We start from the raw sequence: 27,497 nt of genomic DNA, 5'->3' as shown, positions 1-27,497 counted from the left end.
GAACACTGTATTTGCAATACATAAAATGCTGTGTATAGTCAGCCCACACCAGGAATTAAGAGCCAGATGCATTTGTGGCAGATATAGGGTATTTTTTGGTGTTTGCAGCATCTTTAACAGAATAATCCAAGGGGAAATGTGCACAACATTGCAGAGATGTACTACAAATGTTTTATTTATTTTTTGCTCTGACGTACACTTTACACTCCCATAAACATACATGTAAAAGTGCTACCTTGTGTTACGCTGTAGAATAGTCACAGATTTTTTTCTGCTTACCTTTATTAATGGTGTCTTGCCAAAAAAGAACCCAAACAGATAAGCCATGATATCATTACAGATGACAATGGACACTGGAACTAAAAACCTATGAAACAGCAAATATAAAAGGTTAGGCAATGACACAGACTATCTTTGTAAACTTTGACATTCTTTACTTTGATCCTGCAATTAATGCTCCGTTTTAAAATGATTAGATGGCAGGTACACCATTGTTTACTAGATGTAGCCATGCAAAGAACCCTCATCTCCCTCTGCCACACTATTAAATAAAATCTAATTTAAAACTATATACAGCATGTTTCAATCAGTAGTGTATTTTGGTTTTGTGCTGTGCTAGGCCTGACTAAACTCGTGCACCCCCTAATTTAAATATCACCCACCCCTTCCTGTAAAGGCCACACCCCTTTCTGTTTAAGACCCACCCTGACATTTTCGAGTGGGGACACTAGTTCTGAGGGCCTGGGGCATTGGATTCCCTTAAAGTGGAGGTTCACCCTATAAAAAATTTCTAACATTATATCCAGCCAAGTTCTGCAAATAACATGACACTGACTTTTTTTTTTTTCCCCCTGTAGATATCGTTTAGCCATAGAATTCACCGCGGCTTCCGGGTAGTGAATCCCGCAGGAGTGGGCGTTCCTATTGACATGCCAATCAATTGGCATGCTAAACGACGGCGCACAAAGCGCATCACGACTTCCCGAAGGAAGCTCGGGTCGGCTCTATTCGGCGCCTACGCACCGGCGCCAAATAGAGCCGACCCGACCTTCCTTCGGGAAGTCGTGACGCGCTGTGTGCGCCGTCGTTTAGCATGCCAATTGATTGGCATGTCAATAGGAATGCCCACTCCCGCGGGATTCACTACCCGGAAGCCGCAGTGAATTCTATGGCTAAACGATATCTACAGGGGAAAAAAAAAAAGGTCAGTGTCATGTTATTTGCAGAACTGGGCTGGATATAATGTTAGAAATTTTTTATAGGGTGAACCTCCACTTTAATTTGCATAGATTTTCTCTCACTTCCTGTTTGGCTATGGGGCAGTGAAGGGAAATCTCTACAATAGGACAGGGGTGGTAAAAAATAAACTGACAGGGGCTATAACCCTCCCTTACTCTATCCAAAATGAAAAAATAAATAAGTGTTGCCCTACTTTAAGCACAACTTTCTGATAATCTTATGGAGAGGACCAAGACGAAATAATCATGCCAATGGTGCAGCAGAAAACATATAGCACAGTGAGAAAGGTTTGTGGTCCAGGATGATAGGACAGTCAAAATTAGAAGCAACTTGCGTTACACTAACAGTGTAGTGGCCACCAGTACAGAGTGGTAATCAATTCCCAATCTGTAGACAAGCAGCAAAAAATGTTTTACATAGGTTCTTACACTGCCACTTATTATATTTGCTGGCGTATAAGACTACCTTTTACACTTAAAAAAACTGGCCAAAAAGCAGGGGTCGTCTTATACGCCGGGTCAGCTGCTCGGATGCCCGATGGATGTGCGGCAATACTGTATGTAGCTTCGGCTACATACAGTATATACCGCTTAGCCAATCCCGGTGAGCGATGTATTCAAATGAATACAGAGCCTGCTCAGATTTGAGTAACAACCTCTGCCAATCCGAGCAGGCTACATACAGGAGCCTGCTCGGATTGGCTTTGAGAGTCAGAGAGGCGTGGGCTGATGATGTTACAGCCTGTGCCAATCCAAGCAGGCTTTGAATTCATTAATAGAATACATCGCTCGCCGTGATTGGCTCCAGCTCCAGCAAGAAGGAAGAAGAATATGGCTACAGAAGGAAGAAATATGAAGCGTCGGAAGCCTCGGAAGAGGGGGTCTTCTTATACAGCGAGTACAGGCAAAAAAAATCATAAAACAATATGTAAAATTAGGGGGTTGTCTTATATGCCCGGTCGCCTTATACACCGGCAAATACGGTACACTGCCAATCTACAGTAGTTGGCAAACTTATGAATAAAAGACTTAGAATATTTGAAGTGATGGCGATACCAACTATTGTTGTCTCGCTATGTGGAATGTTTAATAAAAGCATGAAATGGAACTAAATTAATGTATCCAGCTTACTACAAAAAAAAAAAAAGCCAAATATGTAATGGGAAGGAAGATTTGAAATTAAGTGAAATGTATAGTAGGCTGAAGAACAATCAATAAATGGCCTCCTTTGCACTTAGAAAAGGGAAAATGTGGGAGGCTGGGCCATGGGTCCATAGTACCCAGATGCAGAAGATGCCACACGAACACTGTTTGGGATTGAATGTTGGTTTTCAAGGTAGGGGCGGAGGTGCGGGGCAGATGGCAGTTCGCCCTCTGGTGCACGCACTGCTGTACTCGACTATAAGTTCTATCTAGACACGATGTTCAACGGCTTCGGCCGAACACTACACATAACTGCCATTTCTATGTGTGTATCTGCCTACGACAACTGTTGTAATGTCTTCTATTTTGAATAAATAAACAATTAAAAAAAAAAAAATGGCCTCCATCTTTACTCATCGAAAGGTCAAGGGGACTTTATGGATGAATAGTCCCTTAATTCCAACTGTGTTTCTATTTAAAGAATCGAAAATGCACTTAAACTGAGCAAACACCTGGACAGTAAAATGCAGCTTCTGCAAATATATGGTATAGTGTTCACTACAATAAGCAGATCTCATGATGGTGTTTGTTATTTTTGGATTCTGCAACATCCACACAATCAAATAACCCAGATTAGCATTAGTGCACAGCCAAAATACTTCAACGGTATAAAGCAAGAGACATTATATTAAAAGGTGGCCTGTCATTAAAACATAGTGGTGGATAAAGAAGGGTCAAAAGAACTAGACATTTTTTTTTTTCATTGCGTGTCCTATTAGGGAGATATTCTGCTACTTCCAGTTCAGGAATCACAACAGAAAATTAGAAGAAAATCATCCCAAAATATGAGAAAATTGTCACCAGAACAGGTTTCGCCTTACTTCCTGTTCCAGTGACAAGCAGGGTGCCAAGATAGAGAGGGTGGATTTTTCTGGTGGCAACTCTACATAACAGAAAAAAAAAGGGAGGAAGAAGGGAGAAACAAGAAAGGAGAAGGGAGAAAGAAGAAGAATGGAGAAGGGAGAAAGGATAAAAGGAGAAAGAAGAAGGGAGGGTCAAGGCTAGCAATAAAGTACATATTTTAGGCAATTTCTAGCAGCTAGTTCTATTTACATGCGATATTTGGCATTGCATTAAAAAGTAATTTTTTGGCTGATCGCCTTGGGCTACAGAGTGCCAATGGTTCAACAGTACTTCCACAAAAATTGTGTTTCTGCTAATCTAGAAAACCGTCGTAGGCTCAAAAGATAAAAATAATAACGTGTTACACCAACAGTATAGGAACTGAGCCGATTGCAACTTTGACCTTAGGCCTTAATTTTAGAACATGGTTATCTGTAAATACAAGCTCAGATGTTACAGATTCCTAGTTTTGATTGTTATATCTAGCAAAAAACACATTACAGCACTGAATAAAATTACTTGCTTACTACGTGGCTTAAACAGCTAATAAATATTTAATTTTTTTTTCCTTTTTAATTGGGATAAAGTAATTAGTAAAGTAATAAAGTGGGCACCAAAGTGGTTTAGTGGTTAGCACTTTTGTCCTGCAACACAGGGGGTAATTGGTTAAAATCTCAGCCAGGACAACCGTGGACCTTAGACTGTAAGCTCCTTGGGTGCAGGGACTGATGTACAGTATATAAAGCCCTGGGGAAAACATCAGCGCTATATAAATTGCTGTAACAACAATAATAGTAATAATAATAATAATAATAATAATAATAAAAAATTCCCCGCCACTCCTGCAGAGCAACTGGGACCAGCAGCTGTAATTACAAAGAACACTGCCTGCTCGTAAAATGTAGCCGTGCAGTAAATGGTTGAATCAGGGTTGGGACCAGGGGTAGGAAGAAGGGGCGGCTGCCCTGGGCACTGTGATATCACAGTGGTGGGGGGGGGGGGGGCGCCACAGGGAGATGGGGGGGGGGGGGGTCGGAGTAGGAAAGGGAAATTTTGGGGGCTGCAGGGGGTATGTTGTTCTAGAAGGAGAAATGTGGGGGGGGGGGTGATGAGAATTGTGCTAGGTGGGGGGGATTTGAGAGAAATCTATACTGGAGGGTGGGGGATGTGTTCTAGGACGGGGAGTTTTAGGGGTAGAGGATTTGTGCGGAGATGGGGAAATTTCAGCAGGGGGGGGATTTGAGAGAAATCTATGCTGGAGGGTGGGGGATGTGTTCTAGAACGGGGAGTTTTAGGGGTAGAGGATTTGTGCTGAGATGGGGACATTTCAGCAGGGGGGGATTTGCACTGTGAGGAGGGGGAATTTACACTTAGGGTGTAAGCATGCAGATTAGTGCCCAATGTTTTTGTGGGGAGATTTTTGCTGACACATAATGCTCATACATCTAGGTGGGTGCAGTTTAGCATGCTTGCCCTGGGCTCTGGATGACCTTGTCCCGATACTGGGTTGAATTAATGCAATAAGGATCTAATTTACAATGGGATATAACCAGTGGGGACTCCTAATCATAGTATCAAGCTCAAGCAGACAGGGAATTTTAAATCCAAACTGAAAATCATGTTTAATGTCAAGGCAGCAAAGACAAAAAGAACACAACAAGCATGATTATGAATCAATGGAAACACAGCATGCAGCGAACTGACGTGGACCCTTACCAGATCATCCCTTCAAAAAGATTTTGGATGACAAGATGAGACTGAGTGACAGTGATCAGCAAAGTGACATGAGTCCATCCAAACTGTTAATGGGAACAACAATACCACAATGAGCACAAGCAAGAACAAAACATGTGGATAAAAACACAATCTGTGAATTATACATGGTGGAACAGCAAAAGACTTTGTATTCATTAGGCCAAATTGTAAGTTGGGTTTAATAAATAGGTATATATCATTGTTTACCAGCAGACAAGTGATCCATCCCATGTCCAGTACACATCTACACAACATTTCACACGTTGTATGGGCAGACCACAGTGTTCAAAACAAACATGTGTAAATTGGGAACGTGTGCCTTGTGTGATAGTCTCTCTCTGCCCCCTTCAGTGTGATTGATTTTTTTTTTTGCCATTTTAGATTTCATGAAAAATGTCCGTATATGCCGACATGCTGTACATATCGGGGAAGGAAAGACGTATCCACTTCCCTCTATGCATCACGTGACTTGCTCAGCACATATTAGTTGTATTACATCATTTGACAAACGTGCTCCTTTCACAACTGCGATCATCAACATACTCATGATCTGCAAATGATTAAATGCAGTTAAACTGGGATTTTACTACTGGATATTTAATGTTTACAATGACGAGATAAAACAATCTGCAACAGGATACCTGTATATAGTACAACTAATGTTTTTTAAAAGTTTGTATACTGTCAGATTTGTATTGCTGTGTCCCCGCTGGGGAGAGTTCCCATCACTTCTTGCCCTGCTGACCACCAGGACATGCTCTAAGCTGAGCTTCCCATTTCCTCTTTAGAGACTGCATTCTTTACATATTCCTGTTGAAAATCCAGTAGGGAGCCAGAGACAGTGGGGTAGATTCAACAAGCAATTGCGTCTGCGTAACCATAGTTACGCAGCGCAATTGCTTAGTTGCACCGGCGTATCGACTGCTCCTGATTCAGGAAGCTCAATACGCCGACTGCAGCCTAAGATATGACTAGCATAAGGCTCTTATGCCCTCATATCTTAGGCTGCATTCTTACGATGGCCGCTAGGGGGCGTTCCCGTAGTGGTCAGCGTATAGTATGCAAATTGCATACTAACGCCGATTCACAACCCTACGCGAGCCCTGTGTACGCAGATTACGTCGTTTCCGTTCGTCGGGTTCCGCGTAAGGCTGCTCCTGCTATTAGCAGGGGCAGCCAATGCTACATATACCCGTCGTTCCCGCGTCGCGAATTTAAAATTTAACGTCGTTTGCGTAAGTGAATCGTGAATGGCGCTGGACGCCATTTACGTTCACTTTGAAGCAAATGACGTCCTTGCGACGTCCTTTGCCGCAATGCACGTCAGGAAAGTTTCCCGACGGAGCATGCGCACTACGTTCGGCGCGGGAACGCGGCTAATTTAAATGATCCACGCCCCCTACGGGATCATTTAAATTATGCGCCCTTCTGCCGGGCAGTTTTAAGAAGCGCCCGCGCAAATTACGTAGCTATTGCTTCATGAATGAAGCGTAGCGCAGATAATTTGCGTAGGCGCAGGGTAAAAATGGTACGCTGCGCCTCCGTAAGAAGTGCGCAGCGGTACCTGAATCTACCCCACTGTCATCAGCCTTCAGCCTTTAGTGGATTCTCCAGAGGAATACAAAAGCGAATGTACTCCATAGAAGGGAAAGAGAAATCGGCTTTGTTTTTATATGTGAAGTCAACATGGGATATGCATGAAAAGAAGATTTCTTGTCGGGTAGTGACGTCAGATAGGAAAGAAAATTCGAAAGATCTATATCGACATACGCATTTATGTTTTTAAAAGTTAAAGTGATTGTAAACCCTCGCATATATCCTCTGAAGTGACTGGCCTCAGATGATAAGAAAAGAAACAAATCCTCCTACAGAAGTTGTACATGTTTACCTACAGCTGTCTTTCCTCTACATCCATGCAGAATTTACACAGGGTCTCTCAGCTCTGAAAAGAAGGGAGCGGAGAGCTGCTGTTACTTCAGTGAGGAGAGCTTTGAGAGCTGATTGGAGGAAAGGGACAAACCCACCTTAACACAGTACACAGGAACAGAGCTGAGGCTGTCAATCAGCTGGAGCTCCTTCCCCTGTCACCATTTTTCTCTTGGTGTCAGGAAAACGCATTAGAAGTGACTCATGCAGATAGCTGAGGAATGGGGCAGTGGACAAAAATGACACTTACTGCTCTGGATAGAGACAAGTACACAATATAGAAGGATATATTTTGTTAATATTTCATATCTGAGGTTTACAACCACTTTAAGATGGATACTATTTTGCTGACACGGCTTACAAATTTGATATTTCCATTTCACCCTGAATTAAATTATTCACATGGCATCAGCACAGATGCAGAATGACCTTGGCCTTTAGTCATTCTGCCCCTGGACTGCCACCATGTGCATGACTAGTTTAACCACTTCCTGCCGGCCGTACGACTATATACGGCCGCAGTGTGGATGGCAATTGCCGGGAGGCTGTCTATATACGGCCTCCAGCCACTGGGAAGCGTGCGAGCGCCGCATCACTGAGATGCCGATGCGCGTGCCTGGCGGCCGCGATGTCCGCTAGGCACCCGTGATCGGCGGTTACACAGTCAAGGACGTGGATCTGTAAACACAGATCCACGTCCTGTCAGGGAGAGAGGAGACCGATCTGTGTCCCTTGTACATAGGGACACAGATCGGTCACCTCCCCCAGTCAGTCCCCTTCCCCCACAGTTAGAAACACTATGCAGGGTACACATTTAACCCCTTACTCACCCCCTAGTGTTAACCCATTCCCTGCCAGTCACATTTATACAGTAATTAGTGCATATTTATAGCACTGATCGCAGTATAAATGTGAATGGTGCCAAAAATGTGTCAAAAGTGTCCGATGTGTCCGCCATAATGTCGCAGTCCCAATAAAAATCGCAGATCGCCGCCATTACTAGTAAAAAAATAATAATAAAAAAATAATAATAATTCTGTCCCCTATTTTGTAGGCGCTACAACTTTTGCGCAAACCAGTCGCTTATTGCGTTTTTTTTTTTAACAAAAATATGTAGACGAATACGTATCGGCCTAGACTGAGAAAATTATTATATATTTTTTTTTAATTTGGCTATTTATTATAGCAACAAGTAAAAAATATTGATTTTTTTTTCAAAATTGTCGCTCATTTTTTGTTTATAGCGCAAAAAATAAAAACCGCAGAGGTGATCAAATACCACCAAAAGAAAGCTCTATATGTGGGGAAAAAAGGACGCCAATTTTGTGTGGGAGCCACGTCGCACGACTGCGCAATTGTCAGTTAAAGCGACGCAGTGCCGGAAGCTGAAATTTCACCAGGGCAGGAGGGGGGTATATGTGCCCAGTAAGCAAGTGGTTAAAGGCAAGACGTAACAATGTGCAGGGCAGCGGCGTATGCACAGAATTACCTCACCCGTCAGTTGTTTACAGCCGTGGCCAAACGTTTTGAGAATGACAGAATTTTTTTTCCCACAAAGTCTGCTGCCTCAGTTTTTATGATGGCAATTTGCATATACTCCAGAATGTTGTGTGATCAGATGGATTGAAATTAAATTGCAAATTCCCTCTTTGCCATGAAAATCAACTTAACCGGTTAAGACCTGGACCAATATGCAGGTTAGGGACCTTGCCCCTTTTTGCGATTCGGCACTGCGTCGCTTTAACTGACAATTGCGCGGTCGTGCGATGTGGCTCCCAAACAAAATTGTGTCCTTTTTTTCCCCATAAATAGAGCTTTCTTTTGGTGGTATTTGATCACCTCTGCGGTTTTTTATTTTTTGCGCTATAGAGGGAAAAAATAGAGGGACAATTTTGGAAAAAATGCAATATTTTTTTACTTTTTGCTATAATAAATATCCCCAAAAAATATATTAAAACAACTTTTTTTTCCCTCAGTTTAGGCCGATACGTATTCTACCTATTTTTGGTAAAAAAAAAAAAAATATCGCAATAAGCGATGGATTTGCGCAAAAGTTATAGCGTTTACAAAATAGGGGATAGTTTTATGGCATCTTTATTAATATTTTTTTTTTTACTACTAATGGCGGCGATCAGCGATTTTTTTCGTGACTGCTACATTATGCAGTACACATCAGACACTTTTTACACATTTTTGGGACCATTGTCATTTTCACAGCGAAAAGTGCTATAAAAATGCACTGTATACTGTGAAAATGACAATGGCAGTGAAGGAGGAAACCACTAGGGGGCGCTGTAGGGGTTAAGTGTGACCTCATGAAGAGTAGGGAGGATATGACAGTGGGCAGTATGTACAGGAAAGAAGTGTGGAGAGTATGACAGTGGGCCATATGTATAGAAGAGAAGTGTAGAGGGTATGACAGTGGGCACTATGTATAGGAGAGAAGTTTGGAGGGTATGACAGTGAACAGTATGTACAGGAGAAGAGTGTGGAGGGTATGACAGTGAACAGTATGTACAGTGGAGGAGTGTATGACGGTGGGCACTATGTATAGGAGAGAAGTGTGGAGGGTATGACAGTGGGCACTATGTAAAGGAGAGGAGTGTAAAGGGTATGACAGTGAGCAATATGCACAGGAGGAGTGTGGAGAGTATGACAGTGGGCACTATGTATAGGAGAAGAGTGTGGAGGGTATGACAGTGAGCAGTATGCACAGGAGGAGTGTGGAGGGTATGACAGCGGGCACAATGTACAGGAGAGGAGTGTGGAGGGTATGACAGTGGGTACTATGTACAGTAGAGAAGTGTGGAGGGTATGACAGTGAGCAGTATGTACATGAGAAGTGTGGAGAGTATGTACAGGTGAGGAGGATGAAGGAATCTGGGAAGGAAAAATGTAAAGGTTTGTGGAAGGATGTTTAGGAAATGCGTAGTGGTTAAGCGGTACATACATGGATTGAAATTACGCCAATTAAGCAGAGACCAGCCATAGTCGATCTATGTATGGGCTAGCTGGTTTTACACAAGTCAATCTATTATCTGACTTGAGTACAACCAGCCTGACAGGTTTTTCACAAAACAATCAGTGCTGCCAGCTATAATTAGCAACACTGATCATTGTATTCACTGGCAGAACACAATAACACTGCAGAAGTGATTTCCCCATCCACAGGTCAGCAGGTGAGAGGGTGTGTAGGGACAGGCTGGGGAGAGATACTAGTCAGTCCCTGGGAAGGCCCTGGATAGTATCAGAGCAAGATACACACAGTTTACATACAACACGATCGTTCGAGTGAGAGAAATAATTCTAGCACTAGACCTCCTCTGTAACTCTAAACATGTAACCTGTAAAAAAAAATTAAAGCATCGCTTAGCCTTAGTATACAAAAATATATTATATTATATAATGTTTGAGGGTTCCGGGTAATTTTCTAGCAAAAAACAAATGACGATTTTTACATGTAGGAGAGAAGTGTCAGAATTGGCCTGGGTGGGTAGGGGTTAATTACCATAAGTAATATACAAATAATTATTATAAGCCCTGGGATCTCATCCTCTCAGTCTGCAGTTGCAGAGAGTGTCCGCTTGTATTTAAAAGGGCCGCTCTGTATGTAGCTTCTGACAGGCCGGGAAAGCATCTCTGTATCTCCGGAACCATAAATGATAGGAGCCCCATATTGACCAGTTGTGGGGTGGGTCTCCAGCTACATAACTCCCAAATGTGGGGTCTCTGTGACCCCTGGTCGACGAGCTACAATCCTCGAAGTCGATCTTTTCTTCTTTTTTTTTTGTGATTTTTTTTTTCTTTTTTGGCACATGGGCCTATCTTGAGGAAGGGGCCTGGAGCTGCAGCTCCCAATAGCCCCTACGTTAATCCGGCCCTGGCTAGGAGTTGGGTGGGGGTAGGGCGAGTGTGTGTTTCAAGGGGAGGGAGTCGACCCATAGAGGATTGGGTGTATATTACTGGAATTTTATATTTACATGCCTAATTGTCCAAATTTTAAATAAAAGATACAGTGAGGAAAATAAGTATTTGAACACCCTGCTATTTTGCAAGTTCTCCCACTTGGAAATCATGGAGGGGTCTGAAATTGTCATCGTAGGTGCATGTCCACTGTGAGAGACATAATCAAAAAAAAAAATTCCAGAAATCACAATTTATGATTTTTTAACTATTTATTTGTATGATACAGCTGCAAATAAGTATTTGAACACCTGTCTATCAGCTAGAATTCTGTCCGTCAAAGACCTGTTAGTCTGCCTTTAAAATGTCCACCTCCACTCCATTTATTATCCTAAATTAGATGCACCCGTTTGAGGTCATTAGCTGCATAAAGAGTGACACCTGTCCACCCCCTACAATCAGTAAGAATCCAACTACTAACATGGCCAAGACCAAAGAGCTGTCCAAAGACACTAGAGACAAAATTGTACACCTCCACAAGGCTGGAAAGGGCTACGGGGAAATTGCCAAGCAGCTTGGTGAAAAAAGGTCCACTGTTGGAGCAATCATTAGAAAATGGAAGAAGCTAACCATGACTGTCAATCTCCCTCGGACTGGGGCTCCATGCAAAATCTCACCTCGTGGGGTCTCAATGATCCTAAGAAAGGTGAGAAATCAGCCCAGGACTACACAGGAGGAGCTGGTCAATGACCTGAAAAGAGCTGGGACCACCGTTTCCAAGGTTACTGTTGGTAATACACTAAAGCCCCATAAACACTATCAGTTTTCCTGTCAGTTTTCTCTTCAGGTTTACCAAAACCATGTAGTGCAAGGGCCTGCCTGATTGCATACAAATTGAAATTCTTGAGGTTTGACCTTATATTAGATGGTTTTGGTAAACCTGAAGAGAAAACTGTCAGGAAAACTGATAGTGTGTATGGGGCTTAAGACGTCATGGTTTGAAATCATGGTGAAGCAGTGCACAGGGTGTACGCATGTAGGAAGCTGATCACAAGCATTACACTTGAGATGAGATTGGATCACAGTTTAACTTTTTTGATCTTTTGGAACGTTTATCTTTGTTGCGCTATTTATATCTCTATAGTTTTGATTAGAATATTTGATCGCGGATCGGTGTGAGCGATTGCAGTTGCGTTGCTATGGGGGAGCGGGCTGCACCCATATATGAGGGTGATGATTTGTGCTGAAAAGAGGGATTTGTGTTGAGAGGGAAATGAGGGTGATGATATGTGCTAAGAGGGGGGATTTGTGCTGAAAATGGGAAAATGGAGGGGACGTAGTGCTGGGAGGGGGGCATATGGGGGGATAGAGGAAGGAGAAAGAGAAATTGCGCTGGGAGGGTGTATATGGGGGCGAGGGTCACTCCACGCATAGTTCGTCAAACAATGAGGGAGGTGGAGGGGTCACACCAACCTTTGTGATGCTACTGATTGTGATATTTAATGCACCATTATTAGGATAGTTATTGATGCATTTAAATTTTTATGTGAGTTTTTGCTCACTTTGACCAGGAGCGCTGCACTAATTTGGGTTATTGGACTATTATACTGTATGCATGTAAACATTTGCAGGAATGCTTATTTTTGTACAGCATAAAAATACGGTCCAAATCAGGCAGTGGAATCTGAATTTTCTTGTTGGTTTACACAGCTAAGGACCCCGGACCAAAACAGAGATGTGTGATGGGGCCTACAGCATGCATTACTACTGTGTGCAGCATACTGTATGCCTATGTGCATGAGTATATTGTGTAGTAGAAAAGATCATTTTTTTTTTTAATCTATGGCGCATTTGACATATCTGTACAGCATTGCACTTAACTTTGATAGGCTGAACGTTGTCAGCAGACATCATGCTGATCTAATCTGACACAAAATCAAAACAACATGCTAATAAATGTCAGTGACTTATTGAACCCAACAGTTCCCACAAAAAACGTTACTGTATATGACCTAAGGGTACATCATTATAACAGAGATCTAGAACATGAAATGGTGCATATTCAAGAATATTAGGATTAGGAAAAGTACAGGACGTGTTGATCTGTAGAGGGGATGCCATGAGACTACTGAATAGATGGCCAAAGAATGCATGAATGTGGAAAGAGTGTCACAAGAATAAAAGGAGGAGAAGGGAGTTTCACTATGCATTGTATCATGTGATATGGGATAGTTAGAGATAAGAAATAAATAGCATTCATAGAACATGACTAATGAGTCTGGCATAGAAAATATACCTGGTGGATGCTGAAGTGGCCCTAGCATCGGATACATTGTCATTGTATTCAAGTAATGTGTACGTGAAAGCCTATTTTATTTATTAGGTATTTCTTTTCTCTCAAAGAGATCACATTACTCCTAATTTTCTCTGCAAAATAAGGACACTATTCAGGGTCGGCATCGACTTTCTAGACTGGGATGCTGTCTCAGAGAGGACACACTTCTATAAATCCTGGTGCCTGTGCAGTTCTTGGCTGTCTTCAAGGTCAGCCCCTGCTGCAGGCTCTCTCCTTGTGAAGTTCTTAAATTCACAATATTGCAATCTGATCACTGGAGGAGAGAAAGAAATACATCTTCTTGCCTGCAGCAGACTGATTACATCATCTCAGCCAAGGCAAAAATCACTGGACTGGAGCTATAGGAAGGATACAGGATGGAACATTTACTGTGTAGATGTTTGCTTCACAATATATGTCAGGAATGTATTTGTATGGGTTTGCAAAGTTACTGAAAGATCCTCTGTTACCATGATTATGAACCATGTTGTTATCAATACATCTACAAATTGCAAATATATGTTCTCTATATAAAAGTATATAGCTGAGGAATACTTGAACTGCAGTTGATGGACTTTATAGGCACAACCACAACAGATACAATACAAAGCTTTACTGATGCACAATAAAAACTTAACTGCATGCAAGTGAAAAGTAACATCCTGCACCATATGTCACGAAGGACGGCCATACACGGTTCGAATCTCAGCCGGTTCAGCAGGAATCAGCTGAGATTCAAACTGTTATTGGGTAGGCTGATGTACGAAGTTGATCAAATCAATCAACTTGGGTATAACCAGCCTGGCAGATCCTCTTGCGATAATCACTGTCTTCTCCCAGGCTGGGAGAAGACAATGGCCCAGCAGGAGGGATTCCGAAACATGGTCTGTGTTAATGGGGGAAATCGTGCAAATTTCTTTTGTGCAACCCGTGGTGCAGGAAAGAAATGTGCGCTGGGTATGGCCTGACTTAGGGTGGTGGTTCAAATAGAGGAGTATAAATACCCTGTAGTGTAATATGCACAATTGAGTTATAGACTAGGGCCCAGATTCACAGAGATCGGCGTATCTCTGTGTGGGCGTAATGCATCTCATTTACGTTATGCCGCCGCAAGTTTTCCAGGCAAGTGCTTTATTCACAAAGCACTTGTGTGTAAAGTTGCAGCGGCGTAACGTAAATCACCCGGCGGAAATCAAATTTGGCGGGTAGGGGGGCGTGCATCATTTAAATGATGCGCGTCCCCGCGCCGAACGAACTGCTCATGCGCCGTCCCTAAAATATCCCAGCGTGCATTGCTCTAAATGACGTCGCAAGGACGTCATTGGTTTTGACGTGGATGTAAATTACGTACAGCACCATTCACGGACGACTTACGCAAACTACGTCATTTTTAAAATTTTCGACGAGGGAACGACGGCCATACTTAACATTGACTGCGCCTCATAGACCCAGGGGCAACTTTACGCCGGGAAAAGCCTAACGTAAACGTCGTAACTTTACTGCGTCGCCCACGCGTACGTTCGGGAATTCGCGTATCTAGCTAATTTGCATATTCGACAGGGAAATCGACGGAAGCGCCACCTAGCGGGCAAAAAAAAAATTGCAGTTAAGATCCGACGGCGAAAGAGACTTACGCCTGTCGGATCTCCTGAATATCTATGCGTAACTGATTCTATGAATCAGTCGCATAGATACGACGGCGCTAGGCAGAGATACAACGGCGTATCTGGAGATGCGCCATCGTATTTCTTTTGTGAATCTGGGCCTAGGAGTCCAAACTGGAAGAGGGCACCACCACCCCTTCACATAAAGCTCAACATGTTTCACGTATTTTACTTCTTCAGGAGCAAGGGGATCCAACATAGAAATGTTACAGTAACAGCGGCCGGAGGTAATAACCCAGGTACAACGTGCCACACGGGAAACCATAAACAAAGGGCCAGGATCCAAATAATGTAAAATATCAGAGAAGTGTATAATTCATCTAAAAATGTAGATTTGGGAAGTGGCCCTCATAATAAATCCATTCAATTCCAAATATTCCAAAGCACCTGACATGACAACCTTACACAAGACAGCTTGTCCCCTGAAATCCACAAATTATACATAAATGGAAGAAGGAAAATAAGGAACTAAGCCATTCTCAAACAAATTTATAGAGCCAATAAAGGGGACCTCCAAAAGGCTCAGTTACAGACAGGCCAAAATGTATGGCTTGATTAGAAAAATCTTAAAAAAGGTACTCCCTGTAAGGGAACCCCTACCGAATCCCATTTGTATTTTATCTCATTTGTAGTTTATACCATCTGTATTTTATTTTGTGATGGAAAATACAGACAACCCATTTGTATTTTATCTTATTTGGTGTGGTTGTGGCCATAAACTGCAGTTCAAGTATTCCTATATATATATATATATATAATCTCTTTTGGTTGGGAGGTGGCACTACTCTTCGATTAGGGTTAACGAGTGTCCATTGTGCCTCCCAATAGCTCCTCGTTCGGTTTCTAAAATTAATTGTACGTCATAATTGAAAGGGAGTGAATGCCATTGTATCAGATTCCTTTGTTTAGTTTTACAACATTTTCATAGAACGCTGACTGGTATATCCATACCGGCAGCTATTATCAGCACAGGGTTTTTACTTTCTGGCACATTTTATATATATCAGGCCCTTTATGTAATACAATATAGACATATCAGTGTTCCTAACATTAGCCTGTAGCAATTTCAAGGAAACAAACATACTCCACCCATGGACATATACTCTAAGGCCCCGTACACACGACAGAGGAACTCGACGTGCTTGGCACGTCGAGTTCCTCGTCGAGTTTTGGGATGAAGCCGCCGAGGAGCTCGGCGGGCCGGCTTCTCCCATAGAAGAACGAGGACAACGAGAAAATAGAGAACATGTTCTCTATTTTCTCGTCGAGTTCCTCGGCGGCTCCATCGAGCCAAAACTGTACAGACGACAGAGTTTCTCGGCAGAATCCGGGTTTTGACCGAGTTTCTCGGTGAATTCTGCCGAGAAACTCTGTCGTGTGTACGAGGCCTGACAGCATGCATACATGTTAGCGTTACAGTGTTGTAGTTGTAGGCATTGGAACAGGTTAAAGTAAAACGATCAAGAGTTTGGCCAATTCAAGTTTGAGCCTGGCACTGTCCCATCCACCTTCTAAACCTCCCTATTGGTCTGCGAGGCAGCCATTTATTAGGGTAATCAATAGGATCAGTTGGACAAAGGACAATATCAACGTTTGCAGATTAAAGTTTTCATTCACTAGCCTGAGATAAGATAAAAGATCCTTACTTTCAAAAACATGACTGCAGTTTTCAACCAATGAGATCTGAAAACGATAGCCAACTTGCCAAAAATAAAGGATCGTTATTCTTGTATAAAACCTTGTGAATGGAGTTGAGACTTGTGTATCATTTCAGCCACCTAGAACTCTAGATATGTTGCTCATTTTGACATACAGTTTACATTAAGGCCTAATTCACAGAGGGGGCATTGGGGTGGTGGCAATAATCCCCGTTTTAAATCCCCCTACCTACAAGAGGACACGGTGGCTGCTAAGATCTGTTTACATTGCCACTACAGCAATTATTTGTGGGGTGACAATTTGATTAATGTACCATATTTATCAGCATATAAATCGCATCTTAATTTTAAGAGGGAAGTTTCAGTGAAATTAAGCAAAATAAGGGTCAGTGACCATCAATGCAGCCTGATCAATGCCCATCTGCAGCCTCAAAATTGCCTATGAATGCTGCTTGATCAATGCCCATCTGCAGCTTCACAATTGCCCATCAATGCAGCTTAAATAATGCCCATCTGCAGCCTCCCCATTGCCATGAATGCATCTTGATCAATGCCCATTCTCAGGGAGAGGGGCGGGATGAGCGCCGTCAGATTACATATAGCGAGAATCTCCTGTTTACTCGGCGGCCGCTTTAATTCAAAGTCCCGCCTCCTGGACCGGCTTCTATTATAGACAGAACACTGGTCCAATGCCGGCCCAGAAGACAGGATGTCCTATTACAGAGGGCGCTGAGTAAACAGGAGATTGTGGCCCATATTCTCTCTAAATGTCCGCGGGCGGCGCATAAGGCATTTACACTCCGCCGCCCCCAAACTACAGGAGCAAGTGCTGTATTCCCCAAACACTTGCTCCGTAGTTTGGGGCGGCGGAGTGTAAATGGCCCGGCGTAGCCGCGCGTATCTTCAAAGGGGCGGCTTCTATTCAAATTAAGCGCGCCCCCGATTCTAAGTAACTGCGCATGCGCCGGGCTTAAAAAAGCCCAGTGCGCATGCTCCAGTTCTCGGCGGAAAACGTCAATGACGCCGACGTAAAGTCGTATTCAAGAACGACTTAGGGAAACGACGTAGCCGACGGAAAAACACGACGCGGACCCGACGCTATCCGTAACATGGCCTATGTGGGACATGCGGAAACTTACTCCTCATATAGCAGGAGTAAGTTTCCGCTTACGCAAACGACGTTAGCGACGGGTACGCGACGCAAAATCGTTCGGGAATCGGCATAGCAGGCTCATTTGCATAAACAAATGAGACCTTCACGTAAATGCCATCTAGCGGTGGGTGGCGTAATTACATTTAAGATCCGACAGTGTAAGTGACTTACACATGGCGGATCTTAAGTGTATCTATGCGAAAATGATTCTAAGAATCAGTCGCATAGATACACGGGCCAAAAAAGAGAGATACGATGGAGTATCCTGAGATACTCCATTGTAACTTCTCTCAGAATATGGCCCTCTTGCTGTATATAATCGGACGTCGCTCGTCCCGCCCCTCTCCCCGTTCTCTCCAAGGCAGACTAAATTGCAGTATCGGAGGTTTAACAAGCACACACTATTTGCAACCGTTTTGCAGGATTATACACCAATAAATACAGTATTTGCCAAACAAAACCATGGAAGTCATTGCGGCACAGTGTTTCAATGAAAAAAAAACAAAAACAAAAAAAAAAAAAAGGAATTTAGTAGGCATCACTAATGGGGAACACTTTATATAGGGGTAACAAAGTCCACTTTCCATGTGAAAGCTGGAGCTACCCTCTGCTTCTACATTTAATGCTCAGCTGGAATTGTCCAGGTTTGTGTGTAATTGTATTGTATGTATATGAAAATCTATTACAAAGAGGAGGATTAATACACACCATGTAAAACTGAAGACGGTACTGCTTCTTCACTAAACTCAACACAAACATGCAGAAACCTGTATGACAGAAAAACAAAAACATGCACAATAGGCTTAACAACTTTGTGTGCTCATTGAAAGTTAACACAAAGAAAGTGGAACACTCAAATTAAATAGACAAAGGGATTAAACATTGCTTGCAACTGAGAATGCCACTGGCACCCAACTCCAGATAATAAATAATAGGAAAACATTTACATAGGCATATCAAAAGGTTATGAATAATACGGGAGACTGCACAAAGTGAAGTGTCAATGGGGCTTCCAGCCTAAATTCAGACTCCACTAGGTGGTAATACTGCTAGGTTTGGGGGCAGCTACCACTAATCATATTATCTTAATGATCAGGCTTACATCTCCTCTAATGATAACTGAAAAAGGTAAAATTTCACTTTACTTTCACAGGACTGACAGAGAATAAAAGCGACTCTCTAAATCATGTGTCAAATGCAAGGCCTGCAAGGAAGAATCTGGCCCACAAGGCCATTTAATGTGGCTGTGGCACCCCCCTTGTCTCCAACTCCACCTTGTCTAAGCAGTTGGCAGCATAGAGGAGGACAGAACTCCTCCACCAGATCCTGCCCTTCTCTGTGCAGAACTAGAGAGGCTTGTCTCTGCCCCCATCTCAGTAGTTGGAGTGAAGGACAGAACTCCTCCTGCAGATCCTGTGTCTCCCTGTGCAGCTGCAGTACCCCTTCATCTCCACCTCTCCTGGTCTCAGCATTCAGAAGACTGTGGCAGCTGACTCCAACCCTCCTCCAGACCCTGCACTTTCTGCTTTCCAGCTTCTTCTTGGCATCAGCACAAGGAAAGGGGGTGTACTGTGATAGAGGATTTGGTCTCTTGACTTCTGATGGTGGGGGCTCTTACCTGAGCCTGAATTTCCGTGGGCGCGATAACGTGTCGCTCTCCTCTCGGCTTCTCGGCTCTTCATTGGATAGATTGATAGCAGCGCAGCCATTGGCTCCAGCTGCTGTCAATCAAAACCAGTGACGTGGCTTCCGGGGCCGGGAGTGCGCCCGCAAGGTAACCCCCTCGGGAGAGAGCTTCCAAGAGGGGGTTATCTATTGCGGGGAGGAGCCGCGAGAGACACCGTGGGACCCCAAAAGAGGACAATCGGGTCCACTCTGTGCAAAAAAACGAACTGCACAGTGGAGGAAAGTATGACATGTTTGTTATTTTAACTGAACCCATAGTATCACTTTAAGGAAACAATCCTGAAAAAAGGAATGGAATACAGCCACCACCTCCGAGGACTGCTAAGCTGCAATATATAAAATTTTTGTTTTTGGGAGTTTAGATGCACTTTAGTGTAAGGCTCGGTTCATACTAACCGACTCTAAAGTCAACTTTTATGTGACCGATACTACTTTTATATTCTCTGGCACTGAAGCCATACTAAAAGTCGCATCAAAGTAGTGCAAAAAAATCGCAGCGACTTCAGTAGTGACAATTGGAACAGCTCTCATAGAGATAGATGGCAATTCAAATGTCTTGTGACTTTGGTCTATCAAGTCGGATGAGTATAATCCAAGTCTAACAAGTAAAACATGCTAACAATTGCTTAGCCTGTGCCAGTTACGTGGGACTAGAACAGTAACAATGTTTACTTTTATATTGCAGCAATGAGAGACTTCTGCTCTGAAGACATACTTGAGCCAAACCCAAAAAAAAAATCAATAGATTGACTGCAATGCAAACACTTACTGAGAAGGATGTGCTTCATACTGTCCAAACTGCAAGTGTGTGCACAATAAGTGCTGAGAATGAACAATATGGAAATTAAAACTGCTGCTAGAATATACAGAGAAACCACGCTCGTTTTAAAAGAGCCGCTACTACTACTACTACTACTACTACTACTACTACAGTCATTTAAGCATCCATGTCTGGATAATCATATCTGTGACAGTGGTTCCTTCCTGCCCCCATTTGATATTAAGAGCTTGGCTTTTTTATTTTTTTAAACAACAAAACTTACCGGCTCTGTGCAGAGGTTTTGCACAGAGCAGGCCTAAACATCCTGTTCTTGGGTCCCCGCTAGCACTCCTGGCTTCTCCCTCCTGCTGAGTGCTCCCACAGCAAGCAGCTTGCTCTGGGGGGCACCCGAGCCACTGCTCTGTGTATCCATTTACAGCTCATCCCCCTCCTTCTCCTCATTGGCTGTGATTGACAGCAGCGGGCACCAATGGGCTCAGATGAGTATTAGGGGGGCTGGGGTAGATGCTGCACAAGGATCTTAAATCTTAATGCATAGAATTCATTAAAGGTAAGTGCACTTTAAGTGCTCTGTGCGTCAGAAGGTGGGGACCTCTTTTAGCACACAATAATGATAAATCTTATTATAACTAAAAGGTATTATGTTCTTAATATTTAAGAAGAGTTGTCACAAACCTGAGGATTTTAAAACTAAGCATACAGTGCACACATGCATAAGCATACTTACTTTTAGTAAAAACACACACACACACACACACACACACACACACACCATAAAACACTTAAATAGATCTAGAGCAGTGGTCTCCAAACTTGTGGCCCTTTACTTGCCTTTATCCGGCCCTTGAGGCATTATTCCTGCCACTGACAGACACAATGCGGCACTACTCCTTCCACTGACACCAACGATGGGGCATAATACCTTCCACCGACAACACTGGGCACAGTCTGGCCCCCCTAAGGACAGTAAACTGGCCCTTTCTTTAGAATGTGAGGAGACCCCTGATCTAGAGACATAGGCAGTGGACTATAAATACACAATTTAGACTTCCTGTAAAAAAAATAAAGCTTGGCTCCACACTTTCATGCATCTCAAGATTGTAGTCATATAGCTAGATTCAGAGAGTGTTACGCCGGTGTATCAGTAGATACGCCGTCGTAACTCTGAATCTAAGCCGTTGTATCTTTAAGTGTATTCTCAAAATGAGATACACTTAAAGCGGTGGTTCACCCTCCTTCACATCATTATACAATTACATTTGGCATCGTAGCGCGAGCTACGGTATGCCGGTCTTAAATTTTTAATCCCCGTACTCACTGTGCTATCGATGATTGAAGAATCCGACTCCCGCGGGGAATGGGCGTGCCTATGGAGAGGGAGGATGATTGACGGCCGGCTCTGGCACGTCACGCTCCCCGAAGACAGCCGGAGTAGGTCTCGGCTCTTCACGGCGCCTGCGCACAGGCTATGCGCAGGCGCCGTGAATAGCCAAGCCTATTTCGGCTATTTCCGGAGAAGCGTGACGTGCCAGGGCCGGCCGTCAATCACCTTCTCTCACCATAGGAACGCCCATTCCCCGGAATCTTCAATGAGCCATAGCACAGTGAGTACGGGGATAAAAAATGTAAGACCGGCATACCGTAGCTCGCGCTACGATGCCGAATGTAATGGTCTAATAAAAAAAAACATTTTTTTTTTTTTTTTTTTTTTTAACAGGGTGAACCCCCGCTTTAAATCTAGCTAAGATACGACGGCCTGCGCCGTCGTATCTTAGCTTTCTACTTAGGCCGGCCGCTAGGGGCGTGAACGCTGATTTACGCCTAAAATGCGAAATCAGCGAGATACGCCTATTCACGAACGTACTCTTGCCCGTCGCAGTAAAGATACGCCGTTTACGTAAGACATACGCCGGCGTAAAGATAAAGCTGCTCCCTAGGTGGCGCAGCCCATGCAGGGTATGGACGTCGGAACAAGCCTATCTTTTTACGTCGTTTGCGTAAGTCGTACACGAATAGGGCCGTGCGTAAGTTACGGTTACGTCGTAGGCAGTGTTGGACGTATCTTAGGCATTCTATCCGACGCATGCGCACTGGGATACGTCCACGGACGGCGCATGCGCCGTTCGTTGATAACGTCATTTACGTGGGGGTCATGCTTAATTTACCTAAAACACGCCCACCTCTTCCTCATTTGAATTAGGCACGCTAACGCCGTCCCATTTACGCTACGCCGCCGTAACTTAGGAGGCAAGTGCTTTGTGAATACAGCACTTGCCTCTCCGACTTACAGCGGCGTAGCGTAAATGCGATACGCTACGCCTGCACAAGGATAAGCCAGTCTTTCTGAATCTGGCTAATAATGTACAGAGTCAATCATAATGGCTCTGTACTGTGCGATTGCTGTGAACCAATCACAGCCATCATATGTGTAAACTAGTATTGATTAAAAACGTTCAGCCCATTCACAACATAGGAAGCTCCCCTTGGCACAACAATGCACCTTGCCATCAAAGCGCAAAAGAATGGGCTGCCTTAACACCATGCCTGTTACCGCCCATCAATGCACATGCACTAATGCAGAACAATTGTGTGAATAAGCTCTAAAAGAAGCTTCCTTGCCTCCTAATAATTAAGCTAATAATTAAGCTTTTTGGCAGCCTCTTTAGACATCTAATTCAGACAGTTAACATTCACTTTTCTTCTAAGGGAGGGTGAGAGGCATGGGTCTCAAACTTACCTATAACATAAAGTGCAAATGATATGAAACGGTGATACCGAATGAGGAACTGAAGGGCCTCTTCTCTTTGTAATGATGAAGCAAAATAGTCTGCCAATGTCTCTCCATAGAAAAAATAATTAACACACAAGAGAAAGTACCTGCAAGTGAAGCAAAACTGCTTACAATGAATTATTCATGCTTGCATATAAATAAAATTCACTGCACACATAAAATTGCAATTAGAGGTTAAAAAATAAAAAATGAATAATAATAATACAGTTATGTTTTATTAAAAGAAAAAGAAAAGAAAATATCATTAAAAAGCATTTCAACAGCGTTTTTTTTTTTTTTTAAACAAGCCACCCTGCAATTAAAATTCTATAATACTTACTAGTTCTTAGGGCAGTGACTCCTATTTTTTGAAGGAGACACATTGTGTATTGGATGCCTCAGTGCCCTGCTTCCATCCACAGGCTGCCAAGGCACTATGCCAGGGTCCAAGTGAGAGTTAATGGAGCATTGGTTGCAGTGACCTGGAGGAGGAGGTTTCTCCTTGTTTTATGCCCCGATTCAAGCCATTGTTTGTAAATGCACATTTTATTATCGCACTTATTAAAAAGGAGTTTTATCAGGATTATATAGTGAGCTCTGTTTTTTTTTTGTTTTACATGTCACTGTTCCTTTAGGTCTACTCACACGAGGCCTACTATAACATACCCTGTACAGGGCCTTATTTACCCACACAGGTATTCAATGCATCCTTGTGCAAGCGGTCCCGTTGATGGCAATTGGCACGGACACAACCAATGTGCCCCAATATGACTTCCGTGTGGGCGAAGGTGCGTTTCCTATATGCAGACCTTTTGGCAGGTTATGCCTTATACACACGTGCGGGATTTCCTGTCAGAAATCCTGAGGGGAAAGCTGAGAACCTGCTCGGTCAGTCTTTCCTGACAGGAAAACTGCGATGGAGCTTTGGTGGGGAATCCTGGCCGTGTATGTATGCTCCACCAAAGTTTTTCCCATAATAAAACTGCCAAAAAACGCCGGACAAAAGTCCCGGCGAGAAAAAATAGCTGGTTCTCTTTTTTTCAGCGTTTTTTGGGCAGCTTTTCCATTGGAAAAACTGGCCGTGTGTACGAGGTATAAGACAACTCTTGTTTTTAGTATCCCAGTGAGGCCCGTCAACTGGGGTGGGCAGAAATTCTATTCTACATTATGAAAGATGGTCATAAAAGATGATTATCATAACATTAGGCGAACATTCATCTTAAGGGTCAAATACTTTAAAGTGGATGTAAACCCGAATTTTTTATTTATTTTTTTGCTGTCACAATGTATAGTAAAAGATTTCCTATCATCTGTACCCAGTTTTGCCACACAGAGTTAATCCATCTTTGAGCAATCCTTTTATTGTTCAGTGAAATAAAATGGACTTACAGAGAAAAACCTTAGTCCGTTCCGCCCCCTTGCTGTGAGTGACAGGTTATTTACATATCTCATGCACTAGCCTGGAGACAGACAACCTCACTCCTTTCCTGACGTCATGTGGTTACTTTTTGGATTTTGACTGGATGTTAGTGATCATAGCAGAATTCAGTGTAAGTAATACACAGGACAAAATGCATGTTGACAAGGGGAGTGTAGAAGTGGGCGGGGAGTCTACTGACATCACGACTCCACCTACAGAGCTCCAGACAACAGATCCACCCACAGAATCTGCAGTTTTTCAGTTCTTAGGGGAGACATTTGACAGGCAAGGATACATGCAGGAGGCATCTATATCCTTATAGATCAGCACTATGGCAGTAGTTTAGAAAGGATGAGAGTGGGTTTACATCCACTTTAACATCAGTGCAGTTAAAAAAAAAAACAAACAAAAAAAAAAAACACATTTACCACTGTGTGTTTTTAAACAATATATTCATTTTCTTTTACAAGTGAGTTTTTTCGTTAAAAGAGAAGTCCAGCCTGAGCTTTTTAGGCTGGGCTTCTCCTTTGAGACACAGTAGTGCAATTCATTTTGCTCTCCGCTGAAAACGGGTCACAGGTCTGAAGTCTGCTTTCCGTTGACATCACCAAGTTCAGTTCAGTCCAGGCACTGCGTCATCCCGACTTCAGAAGTCTGGATCCGCCAGCTGCCTTGACTGATGGCCGTCATAGCGATTCGCTGAGACGGCCAATCCCCGCCCCTCCACAGCTAAGCGATTCAATGAGCATGGAGGAGTCGAGTAGGAGAGATGCTGGCTGACAGGCAGCATCGCTCTGCTCGGGGAGGGGAGAGAACCGAGCCATCGGCAGGGTTCGGTGGCTCCGGTTATCAGTAAAGAGGCGGCGAGGGACAGCTAGAGCATCAGTCTGATCCTCACATAGGTAAGTATGAATTAAAACAAAACCCATACTTCTTTTTAAGTGTTTAGAAATATGAGATGCTGGCAAGTTCCACGCTGTGTTGGTAACTCTCAGAAGAAAGTTGAACCCAGCCTGTATCCAATTAATCCCTTTTTTTTTTGCCTCCTAGTAAAATGAAGGCAGTGCCAAGTCTCACCCAAACAGAAGAGGAAAAACAGGATTTCCACGTAGCTGTTTAAAGTTTCTGTATAAATCATACTGTGCTGTGGCCTATTTTAATCCTGAAATAAAATAAGGTGCTCGATGAAGCATTCCATTCCTTTAAAGCAGAGTCAATGGCTTAAAACACAAAGTTACGGGTTCATCTGCTGAAGAATAAAAGCTGCTGCAATTTAAAAAAAACGAAGCACAATACAACAGATACAGTTCCTTGAAAAAGTATTCATACCCCTTGGAATTATCCACATTTTGGCATGTTACAACCAAAAACGTAAATGTATTGTATTGAGATTTTATGTGATAGACCAACGCAAGATGGCACATAATTGTGAAGTGGAAGGAAAAGGTGAAATGGTTTTCATTTTTTTTTACAAATAAATATCTGAAAAAGTGTGACGTGCATTTGTATTCAGCCCCCTTTACTCCGATACCCCCAACTAAAATCTAGCGGGACCAATTGCATTCAGAAACCACTTAATTAGTAAATAGAGTCCACCTGTGTGTAATTTAATCTCACTATGAATAAAAGCTGTTCTGTGAAGCCCTCAGAGATTTGTTAGAGAACCTTTGTGAACAAACAGCATCATGAAGGCCAAGGAACACACCAGACAGGTCAGGGATAAAGTTGTGGAGAAGTTTAAAGTAGGGTTAGGTTCTAAAAATATATCCCAAGCTTTGAGCATCCCATGGAGCACTGTTTAACCACTTATCGACCGCCTTCCACATATATACTGCTGCAAGGCCGCTCGGCTGCGCAAACAGACGTACCCGTACATCGGTCTTGTGCATGTGGTACTGCGGGCGCAAGCGCCCGGGAGCTCGCCCACAGGTCCAGCGGAGAAAAAATACGAAGGAAACTTGGACAGCCGCACTCCAAAAATGTTCTTTTAATTAAAATCGATCACAAAATAAACATGCCGCAGCAAAAAATTGGAACAAAAGCTAACGTTTCGCACTGTAGCTTCAGTGCTTAGTCATAGCTGGTACACTTCTGAGCGGTTATTTTCTCTCTCTACAGGTCCAGCGGACTTGATGTCCGGCAGACCAATCAAGGGAAAGAGAGCCAGGTTGCGGGGGGGATCTGTCAATGTAAACAAACAGATCCCGTTCTGACAGGGGAGGAGAGAGATCAGCTGTTCCTAGTGATCAGGAACAGCGATCTCTCTCTTTTCCCAGGCAGCCCCCAGGCAGGTTAGAAACACCTCCCAGGGAACACAGTTAACCCATTGATTGCCCCCTAGTGTTAACCCCTTCCCTGCCATTGCCATTTATATAGTGATCAGTGCATTTTTATAGCTAAAAATCACAGATAGTCACCATTACCAGTAAAAAGTCCCTAAAGTTTTCCCCTATTTGTAGATGCTATAACTTTTGTGCAAACCAATCAATATACGCTTATGGCATAAAAAAATTACCAAAAATATGTAGCACAATACATATTGGCCTAAACTGATGAATACATTTTTTTTTGGGCTATGTATTATAGCAGAAAGTAAAAAAAAAAAAATCACTTTTTTGTTTATAGCGCAGCAAATAAAATCAAAAACCACCAAAAGAAAAGTTCTATTTGTGGGAAAAAAAAGGACATCAAATCTTGTCTGGGTACAACGTTGCAATTGTCAGTTAAAGCTACGCAGTACAGTATCGCAAAAAAATGCCTGGTCAGGAAAGGGGTAAAAAAAAAAAGGGAGTATGGCACAACTGCAAACCTACCAAGATATGGCCGTCCACCTAAAACTGACAGGTCGGGCAAGGAGAACATTATTCAGAGAAGCAGCCAAGAGGCCCATGGTAACTCTGCAGGAGCTGCTGAGATCCACAGGTCAGATGTGAGAATCTGTTCACAAGACAACTATTAGTCGTGCATTCCACAAATTTGGCCTTTATGGAAGAGCAGCAAGAAGAAATCCATTGTTAAAAGAAAGCCATAAGACCAATTTACAGTTTTCAGCAAACATGTGGAAGAAGGTGCTCTGGTCAGATGAGACCATATTTGAATTTTTTTGCCTAAAAAGCAAAACCCTATGTGTGGGGATGCTTTTCTTATGCAGGAAGGGAAGCT

General features: G+C 43.1%; 1 protein-coding gene across 1 annotated transcript in view; it reads right to left on the bottom strand.

The window, feature by feature from the left end:
• Positions 1-27,497, bottom strand: part of CDS1 (CDP-diacylglycerol synthase 1) — a 101,740-nt gene that overhangs the window by 19,927 nt on the left and 54,316 nt on the right. Inside the window, exons 5-8 of the mRNA XM_040326494.1 lie at positions 22,883-23,022; positions 18,387-18,445; positions 5,001-5,083; positions 280-367 (exon numbers count right to left, since the gene is read on the bottom strand). Of these exons, the coding sequence (XP_040182428.1) occupies positions 280-367; positions 5,001-5,083; positions 18,387-18,445; positions 22,883-23,022 (370 nt within the window). The remainder of the gene's footprint in view (positions 1-279; positions 368-5,000; positions 5,084-18,386; positions 18,446-22,882; positions 23,023-27,497) is intronic.

This window comes from Rana temporaria, chromosome 1 (genome assembly GCF_905171775.1).
Source record: "Rana temporaria chromosome 1, aRanTem1.1, whole genome shotgun sequence".
Classification (NCBI taxonomy): domain Eukaryota; kingdom Metazoa; phylum Chordata; class Amphibia; order Anura; family Ranidae; genus Rana; species Rana temporaria.
The sequence above is the reverse complement of the archived record's forward strand: the minus strand, read 5'-3'. Positions and strand labels throughout refer to the sequence as shown.